The sequence below is a fragment of the Micrasema longulum genome, unplaced genomic scaffold, assembly GCF_059751315.1.
Source record: "Micrasema longulum isolate JH-2025_06_02 unplaced genomic scaffold, ASM5975131v1 h1tg002349l, whole genome shotgun sequence".
NCBI lineage: Eukaryota > Metazoa > Arthropoda > Insecta > Trichoptera > Brachycentridae > Micrasema > Micrasema longulum.
In genome coordinates this window covers 1-10329 of record NW_028279499.1, presented here as the reverse complement: position 1 = coordinate 10329, position 10329 = coordinate 1, and the positions used below count along the sequence as shown (strand labels likewise).

The window sequence follows — 10329 nt, the reverse complement described above, 5'->3', positions numbered from 1 at the left end:
AAGGCTGTTTATAGTGACGATGCTGCTAACTGCTTTAAAAAAATGTACGTAGAAAATAAAATCGTTAAAATAGCGTGGCTGACAGAGTCTCCCAGGACTCTATATAAGCTGCGGGTGATGTAGGTTTTCTCCATCAATATGTTGTTAGGTCAACTACAAATCTTGTAGTAAAATTTCGTTGTTGCGAGCCTGGAAAAGCCATAATTGTTAATGAAGCACGCAGTGGAGGTCCGATCACTGCCACAGACGATAAACATCGCAAACTCGTCGACGATTTAATTCAAAATGACCGGCGATCACTCAAAAGCGTACCGCAAACCATATTGGATTATCCAAGGAACGTGTCAGCTTCATTATTGAGCAATCAGGATACCGTAAAATGATAACATGACAACGCTCGTCCACACATTTCCCGCGCAACTGGAGAGATTCTGCGTAACCTGAAGTTTGAACCGATTCCACACACTCCTTACTCCCCCGATCTTGCGATTTATATTTTTTTCCTCCAATCAAGAGAGAACTCAAGGGTAATCATTACACCTCGAACGATGATATGAAAGCAGCGAACAGAAGGGGTGTACAAAATCCGCACTTTCGTCTACATGACATTTCATTTTGAAGGCTTGTTATAAAATAAAAAAAAACATATGTGTAGGGTTTTGGTAGTTGAGGGTTGTTGGAGCTCTTACCCCAGTTAAAGATTGACAGAAGACACGATGTTGCTGTTTAATGCGTATTTATTATGTGCTGATTTCAAAATGCGGAAAAAAACGGACAAACCTTATGTAAAGACCCAGGTCTATTTTAAGAAGCTAAAAAGGTTTTTAATAAATGTAATGTGATTGTTTAATCTATGGATGGACAACTGTATGAAAGAGATATAATGTATGGGTATTGGAGCAAAAATGGATAATTTTTCAGTAAGCTGCTTGTTGTATGCAGATGATGCAGTTCTGTTGCAAGCAGCAAGGATGATTTACAACAAATGGTCTCTAGACATACATTCGTATATGCCTGGAGAGCGAACTGGCGATGAACGAAAGTGATGGTATGTGAAAGGGGAAGTGAGGTTACTGACTGCATATTAAATGTAAAAAACGAATGTCTTGAACAAGTAGAAGAATTTGTGTATCTGGGAAGCATGTTTTCAAGAGATGGAAGAATAGAAAATGTTGAAAGGGGAGTAAATGCGGGCAACAAAATGAACGGAGCACTAAGCACAGTAATTGCTAATAAAAATATGTCAATCGAAGCTAAACTGGCAGTGCACAACAGAGTTTTAATCCCAACACTTATGTATGGAAGTGAAACATGGAATTGGCAGAGGAAGGATGAAAGCCGAGTGAACGCGTGTCACTTTCTAAATATTTAAATTGTTCCTTTATCCTTCTTCTTTCCTTCCCATCCCCTCTCCACTCTTAATAGTAGTGTTATTTTTATTTTTTTTTATATATATTTATTTTTGTTAATCTTTGCTTTTAATTTTTGTATAAACTTGTAAGATTCAATATGTCCATGTATTTATAATTTTCTCAAACTGAACGGTTGGGTAGGTAGGAAGAAATTGCCTTAAGGCAATATGCCCGCCCTTATATGTATATTTATTGTATATGTATATAAAGTGTCAAATAAATAAATAAACGCGGTTGAAATGCGATCTCTTAGACGAATGTGTGGAAAATCAATGTATGACAGGGCTACGAATGATGAAATCAGGCGAGAGTGTAAATATGAGTCAAGTATAACTGATAATATTAAGAAAGGGTATCTGGGATGGTTTGGTCACATAGAACGAATGGACGACGAAAGAATGATAAAACAAGTATATATGGCAAAAATTAACAGTAACGTGAGACGAGGACGACCAAGGAAGACGTAGCATGATCAGATAAATCAAAATCTTAAGTCTGGTCATGTCAAAAGCAGACAGAACCGAAGGGCATGTATGGCAGGATAGATGTGTGTGGCGGTCCATTCTTTTTGCCTACGCCGACGGGGAAATGGCATGATGGTAGTACTAGTAGTAATATAGTAAAATTGGTTCTGCAATATTATTATTTTAAATACATTAATGATAATAATATTTACCATTATAAATTTTAATGTAAATATAATCCAGAACTCTAATCTGCACATGTGCTCTGCAGCCGCAAGACGTGTTATAATTAAGTTAATATCTGTTAATTATTAAATAAACATTAATTTCTTTTGATTGTGAACAAAGAATTAGTTTCCCAAGCGCCTATGCGCTCTGTATCTGCAAGATGTGTTGAGATGCTCATTTTACAGCACGTTTGAGGTCATTTGATCAAAATGGCGTTTCATAAATCATCGTAACTAACAATAACAAGGAGTAAATAAGGGAACGGCGATACGACAGGCGACACGTAAATAATACATTCACTAATAGTTTTATTACATATATATTTTATTAAGGATGACAGTAAACAAATAAAACATTTGAATGGTAGTTAAAATAAATAGTATTTGCATAAATGAAAGGAAAAATTAATAATACAAGTTTTGTTTCGCAAAAAAAACGCAAATAAACGAGGCAAAATAAATTCAAACAAAGATTTCAATTGTCTTTATACATTTGTAACATAAAAATACATTATTTCTAGATTTAATTAGAGGTACATTTTGTCCACTTTTAACATACATTTCATAATTGAATTTTTTTATTAATACACGCATGTCCAAAGTCAGAATCGTAATGAGAAATATAAAATTAGTTGTTTCGTAATACTATAGAATATATTTTTAACATATTTGATAAGACTAGATGATTGCAGTTTTATTTAATTAAATTACAAGATGTAATGAGCGATAATATTATGTAGTTATTTAATGCGGAGTTTGATCATTAGGATAAAATGACACGCATTATATTATAATATTTGATGTAAACTGTGTAATCCTTGTTGCTGTTTTTTAAACTTTAGTAAGTTAATCTTTATAGGATCAAAAGTGTGTGTTTATGTCCTAAAAGATAAAAGAATGGCCCGCGCAAACATTTAGTTTTTGTAGGCATATTTCAAATTTTAACTTTATCGGGGACAGTTTTCAGTATTAAAACAAAAAAAATAATACATAATATTTGGAATTAAGAATCATTTAATATTCAGCTCAATATTTAAGAGAGGAGTACTGTATCACTGGTGTTCCCATTTGATTAACATAATTAAAAAACACACAAATGTCATTTAAAAATAATATAATTCAGGTTAGTACTCTGTACTTAAAGAGAAAAAAACATATTTGGAAAATAAGTTTTTTAGTACGTAATTAAAGTTAAAAAGAATAAAATGTCTCTCTGTATTCTATATTAAGGTTTTATGTAGTTTTAACAGTATTAATAAGTATAACTTAACCCTTTGCTCCCGGAATGTACAAATTTGTCAAGGAGTAAAATAAGTCATATTTAGTAAAACCTCGTTTTTACGTTCCTCAATTTTACGTTTGCTCGCTTTTTACACCGAAATGTTCAGGACCCATTTTTCTTCATACATTTTCACAAAAATATTTCCCCCAATTAATGTTTTTTACATTTTTCATCACCCCGGTTTTACGTTTAAAATTTTTCGGAATTCATTCGATGTGTCAAAAAGCCAAAATAATGTAATAATGATGCCGCGGCCAGCGCCACCCCGTGTGCCAAGCGAATGAAGAACAAAAACAGGTAAACAACCAATAAAGGATAAATTATTGTCTTAACCTAAATTCAAAGCAGGTGCAGTGTAATTGACCTTTTTGTTTAAGTGTCTTCCTTTAGGATGGTCTTAGTTTTCATTTGAACAAAAACGTCATATTGACTTGTACAAATCATGATACGCAGTTGACAAACGTTTAGTAACAATAAAGTTTTAATATCATTAAATTGCGATGTTTAAAACATAACTGTTCCGGACGCGTAAAATCGAATAAATTAAAATAATACAATAATTAGAAAGGATCCCCGGTAAATGTATAGAACTGATGGCTGGGCTCTCAATAAAGATAAAATGGTCACTTTCGAGCCTGGCCTCAGTATTACCGGGGAAAAATAGCTAGGTTAAAATGAATAAAATGTATAAAAATATATTATGTAAATGTCATGTTGCGCGCGTCGCGGCTGCCGACGAAATGGCCCGTACGGGCATTGAGCGCCCGTATTTACGCCACCTGCGGCCGGCGGCATGTAGCGAGTGGCGGGGAAAGATTACCCCCACCACTCCGAGGCAGCCGGCGCGGGTGGGATGGCCGACTCACGGAGCTCGACGCGCACCGCTTTATAAGGCGGTCAAATGGAAATATTAAATCAGTTGAGTTCCTAACTCTGAACAGTTCACACGTGTTTTATTCCGTTCTCCGTCCTGTTCGCCTTCCTGCACTTCGCTCTTCGCTCCGCTCTGCCTGCTGACTGCCTTCGCCTCTCTGCACCACTTGGACCGGGTGGAAAGTCCTTTTCAGGGCTATTGAGGTTGACTTGCGGTCGGCGCAGCTGTGCTCCTACCTTCCGACTTTGTCTTTGGCTCTGTCTGGGAGGGCGGCTTCCCACTTACGCCGGGAAGCTTGACTGCGGCAGACGCGGGTGACGAACCGGCGAAACTTTCATCGTGGTAACGCGTACGTTACATTTGGTCCTTCGGAGCTAAGGATCGTCGCCAGTGGTCTCCAGTCTACAACACACCTACAGCATGCCGGTCAACAGATCGCCTGTGTCGACGCGTTCGGGAACGCGTCGAGACGCCGGCACGGAGCACGAAGAGGAGCTTCAGGAGCCCCAACCGGGGTCTGTACGAGCACATCAGGAGGAGCCCCAGCCAGGGCCTTCACACGACTGCCAGGAGGAGCCTCATCAAGGACTTCTGGAGGAACAAAAGGACTCGGACGAGGGAGCCGCACCCTCGGAGCGGTCCATCTCATCGGCGACATTTCGCCGACAGATGGAGGAACGCGAGGCGCATCACGAGAGGCAGGTGAGCAGCCTCAACGAGATCATCGCCGCGCTGAAGGCCGCCAACGCGAGAGAGGACGCCAGACGAGACATGGCAACCCCCCTCACGCCCACCATCGAGAGGGACCTCACATCGCACGGGACGTCGGAACCGGCTCACAAGCCGCTGCCGCTGACGTCAGACGCGTCTAGGACCGACGCAGCCCTCAGTACGAGGGAGGCTGCCGCCGCACACCACGCCGCACGCTACGCCGCTGATCCGGAGGATACCGGAGCGGCGTACATCCAGCAGCCGAGCCACTACGACAGCAGCCGGGCGAGAGACGGGGCCGCTTGGAAGCGCCCTGTCACCGACGCGGAAGCAGCCTTCAGCACAAGGGAGGCCGCCGCCGCACGCCACACCACACGCTACGCCGCTGATCCGGAGGACACCGGAGCGGCGTACATCCATCCACCGAGCCACTACGACAGCGGCCGGGTGAGAGACGGGGCCGCATGGAAGCGCCCTGTCGCCGACACGGAAGCAGCCTTCAGAGCAAGGGAGGCCGCCACCGCACGCTACGCCGCTGATCCGGAGGACACCGGAGCGGCGTACACACTTCCGCCGAGCCACTACGACAGCGGCCGGGTGAGAGACGGGGTGCCACGGAGGCACCCGGTCGCAGAGGCGGACTCCAGGACGAAGGAGGCCGCCAACACACGCTACGCCGCTGATCCGGAGGACACCGGAGCGGCGTACACATTTCCGCCGAGCCACTACGACAGCGGCCGGGTGAGAGACGGGGTGCCACGGAGGCACCCGGTCGCAGAGACGGACTCCAGGATGAAGGAGCCCGCCAACACACGCTACGCCGCTGAGCCGGCCTACGCCGGAGCGACAAACGCACATTTACAAGGCCGCTACAATGAGCGGCATCGGGACAATGAGGCGCCACCCGCACACAGCCGAAGGGAGGACGCCGACGTACGCTACGCCGCCGGGCCAGGCGAGCCCGTAGCGGCACGTACTATACCACTGGGGGGCTACGAGTTTCGTGACCCGGTGAGCGCGTGGGTACAAGAGGGGCTACCCACGGAATACATGCCGCCGGGTGCCACCGGCGAGCCTGTGACGAAATACAGACAGCCGCCGGAGTGGCACACGTTCATGGCGAGGCAAACCGGCGCTAGGGATCTACCGCAATTCTCCGGCGACCCGCTAGAATGGCGAATATTTAAGGCGCAATTTGATCAATCGACACAGATGTGCTCCCTTACAAACGCGGAGAACATTCTCCGTCTGCAACGAGCCCTCACAGGACGGGCCAAGGCCACAGTGTCGTCTTTGCTGGTAGATCCCCGAAATGTGCCGGACATTGTGAAGATGTTAGAGGCCGCCTTTGGACACCCGGAGATCGTCGTGGACAGAGTACTGGAGCGGATAAGAAAACTCCCTAAACTGGCCGACAACGCATCCCTGGAGGCCCTGACGGACTACGCGGTCGCGATAAGAAACGTCGTATCGACCGTAGAGGGCCTCGATGGAAGCCACCTCTCCTCCCCGAAGCTTCTGTCCGAGATGACTCAGAAGCTGCCACGAGTCGAGAGGATGATGTGGATTATGTCACGAGCGGATACCGTGAGAAAAGCTACCCCCAGGGATCTGGCACTGTGGCTAGCGAGACTGACCGGTGCAATACCGAATGCGGGTTGCATCGGGATCAGCACGGAACCCGCCCGAGTGGAGAAAAGGCGTACCCAAGAAAGGCACGTGTTTCTCACTCAGGACAAAAAATGCCTGTTCTGCGACATGAGTGGACACGCATTCGGACAATGCCGGAAGTTTCTCCGGAAAACGGTAGAGGAGAGGTGGACAATTGTGCGTGCCAAGTTCGTGTGCTACGGATGCCTAGAACCGGGACACAAAACGACCACCTGTGAAGCGGCGAAGTGCGACGAGTGCCACGGGCGGCATCATCGGTCACTACACCGCGAGAGAGTGGACAGTACGCCGAACGAGCAAGTCTTATTGACAAGGCGAACGGAAGTCCCAGTGACCTTCAAGGTAGTGCCAGTAACCTTGAAGGGCCCGCGTGGGTCAATGGAGATCCACGCACTACTAGACGAGGGTTCATCGGTAACTCTCCTCGAGGAGGATGTCGCCCGTGCAGTGGGCGCCACCGGGGCCTGCGAGGAGTTGAGACTCATCGGTGCCAGTGGGAACACGGACACGCTACAATCACAGCGTGTATCCGTAATCCTCGTAAAGGAAACAGAGAATTTGGTGTCCAGGCACAGACGGTGCGGGTCATGGATCTGCCGCACCGCAACCGAAAGAGCACCAAGACACACGGGCCAGGCATCAAGCCGAAGATGTTAATCGGTCTTGATTACGCCACCCTAATGGTATCTACAGGCCCGCCAGTCCTACAAGAGGACGGGCGGCTAACCATCGAGACGGCCCTAGGAGCCGTCACCTACGGCGGGGCTGTGCACCCCGCCTTTGAATTACCCCCAGACGGCCAGGGTGAAAGGGACTTAGCGGAACTGGTAAAGAAGAGCTTCGCCGTTGACTCGCTAGGTGTAACCACCCTGGAACGTTGCCGCGCCGCAGATGTGCGAGCGGCGGAGCTCATGAGCAGCTCAACCACACAACTACCATCCGGACGATGGGAGACCGGTTTACTGTGGCGAAAGACGGAGATTCTTTGCCCTGCAACCGGCAAGCAGCCATGAAGCGGCTGCACTCCCTGGAAAATAAACTACGGAAGGATCCGATACTGGCGATCGCATATCGCGCCAAGATGGCGGACTACATTGAAAAGGGATACGCCGTCAAACTAAGCCGCGAGGAGGTAGACGCCCACCATTCGCGCAAATGGTACCTGCCCCACTTCGCGGTGACAAACCCCAACAAGCCTGGCAAGATAAGGGTCGTGTTCGACGCCGCCGCCCAGTTCCAGAGGACGGCGTTGAACGACCATCTACTGACGGGACCTGACCTGCTTTCATCCCTCCTCGGAAACGTGATCCGCTTCAGAGAGGGACGAGTAGCCATCGCGGCCGACATACGGGAGATGTTCCTGCGGATAAGAATCCGGGAAGCCGACCAGCAATCGCAGCGGTTCCTATGGCGGACGCAGGACGGGCAGGAGCCCGACACGTTTGTCTTCGCGTCCATGATGTTTGGAGCGAAGTGCTCACCCAGCAGCGCGCAATTCGTGCGAAACACAGTCGCACGAGCACACGCGAAAGAATTTCCCGCCGCAGCAGAGGCGATCGAGCACAATATGTACATGGATGACTACCTAGACGCCACAGACAGCGAAGAAACAGCTGCAAGCCTGGTACGAGATGTTACCCTCGTACTCGGCAATGGCGGGTTCCGGCTCACCGGGTGGGCTTCAAACAAACCAGATGTCCTGGAAGAAGTAAAGGCCGACGACCGGGCCAATACAGCAGTCACCATAGGGGAAGAAGTAATGACGGAGCGGGTCCTCGGGATCGTATGGGATCCCAAGAGCGACCTATTTATATTTCGGCACGGAGCCGAAAGTGCAGCCATCCCGGAGCGACCCACCAAGCGCGGCATGTTGAGCGCCGCCATGAGTATCTTCGACCCAGTAGGCTTCATTGCGTGCCTCACGATACGGGCCGAAGATATTGCTGCAAGCCATCTGGAGGACAAACACAGGTTGGGACCAACCGCTGCAACCGGACCACGCCGAAAAGTGGTTGGAATGGCGCGACCTGCTGGCAGCGAACGGCTGTACAATACCGAGATGCTCGCTGCAAGGGCAGAAAGAACCCGTGACACTGCACGTGTTCTGCGACGCGTCAGAGCAGGCATGCTGCACAGTGGCATACTTTGTGGGGGCCGATACCACAAGTTTCGCAATGGCGAAGTGCAAGGTGGCCCCCCTAAAGCCTCTGTCAGTGCCTAGACTAGAACTCCAGGCAGCGCTACTAGCGGCAAGGATGGCCGCCACCATAAAAAAAGAGAGTCGAGCTCTCATCACCCAAACCGTGTTCTGGACGGACTCGAGCACGGTCCTGTGTTGGCTGCGAACCGACCCACTGCGGTACAGCACGTTCGTCGCAAACAGGCTGGGCGAGATTGACGAGCTCACAGACGTACGGGACTGGAAATGGGTCCCCACCAAGGACAACCCAGCCGACATAGGGACCCGCGACAAGGGCCCACCCGACCTTGCGAGGTCGGGACTATGGTTCGGAGGCCCCGGCTTCCTGAGAAAAGGGGAAGCCGACTGGCCGAAAGAGAAGAAGTTACTACAACAACCGGACGAGAAGACGCTGGAGCGGAAACAACCCCGCCACTTCGTGGGCCACATCAGACGGACGGAGGCCCTACCCCAGGTGCAGCGCTTCTCGTCGTGGACCCGACTCGTCAGGGCGACGGCATGGGTGCTGCGATTCATCGCACGATGCCGCCGCCACGAGTCCCTACCGTCCCCAGGGGGGACCTTTGAACTTCACGCCTCAGAAACACGGGCCGCAGAAATCATGCTGCTGAAGCGGTCCCAGGAGACGGCTTTCGGAGAGAGCTGGAGCTCCTGAGACGAAAGGCGCCTATCCCGCCGCACAGCCGCCTCCATGCAGCGGCACCCTTCTTAGACGAAGAGGGAGTCATCCGGATGGGAACGCGCATCCAAGCGGCACACAGCTTCGCAGAGGACTGCAGCGCGCCGCCTATCATGGACGGGACTGCCCATACACCCGGCTGCTGATCACGCACAGCCACCGGAAGGGTGGCCACCCGGGAGTCGAGAGGACGATCGCCGACCTGAGAGCCAGCTACCTCATCCTGCGACTCCGCGGGGCTGTGAGGAAGATAACACGATGGTGCCCGCTGTGTAAAATGCTGCGCAGCCGGCCCCAACCCCCGCTGATGGGGCAACTGCCTGAGGCCCGACTGGCCTTCAGGACGCCGCCGTTCACGCACTGCGGGCTTGACTTCTTCGGGCCGATGATGATCACCAACGGCCGAAGAAAAGAAAAGCGCTATGGGGCACTGTTCACCTGCCTCACCACACGCGCGATCCACCTGGAGCTAGCGTCGTCCCTCGAAAGCGACTCCGCCATAATGGCCATAAGGAGGATGGCCGCCCGCAGAGGCTGCCCACACGCGTTATACTCGGACAACGCTACCAACTTCAGGGGAGCGGACAAAGAGCTGAAACAGGCCGTAGACGAGCTCCTGGCGGACCCCAGGATGCTCGCCGAACTTACAGTTCGCAAAATTGAGTGGAAATTCATTCCGCCCTCATCACCTCATATGGGGGGAGCGTGGGAAAGACTCGTGAGATCTGTAAAACGAGCCCTCCACGCAACCCTCAACGAGCAGGCTCCAAGAGAGGAGACCCTCAAAACCATATTGGCTGAAGCAGAGA

General features: G+C 49.7%; 2 protein-coding genes across 2 annotated transcripts; both read left to right on the top strand.

The window, feature by feature from the left end:
• The first annotated feature begins 7650 nt into the window (after window positions 1–7650).
• Window positions 7651–9496, top strand: LOC148272382 (uncharacterized). The gene is made up of 2 exons (XM_088240119.1): window positions 7651–8527; window positions 8613–9496. Exons 1-2 carry the CDS (start codon window positions 7651–7653, stop codon window positions 9494–9496), a joined length of 1761 nt encoding a protein of 586 aa, XP_088096245.1.
• A 301-nt stretch (window positions 9497–9797) lies between these two features.
• On the top strand, window positions 9798–10238 carry LOC148272381 (uncharacterized; the record flags this gene model as incomplete). Its single annotated transcript, XM_088240120.1, has 1 exon — window positions 9798–10238. A coding segment is annotated over exon 1 (441 nt), but the record flags the coding sequence as incomplete, so codon positions are not given.
• Between the last annotated feature and the right edge of the window lie 91 nt (window positions 10239–10329).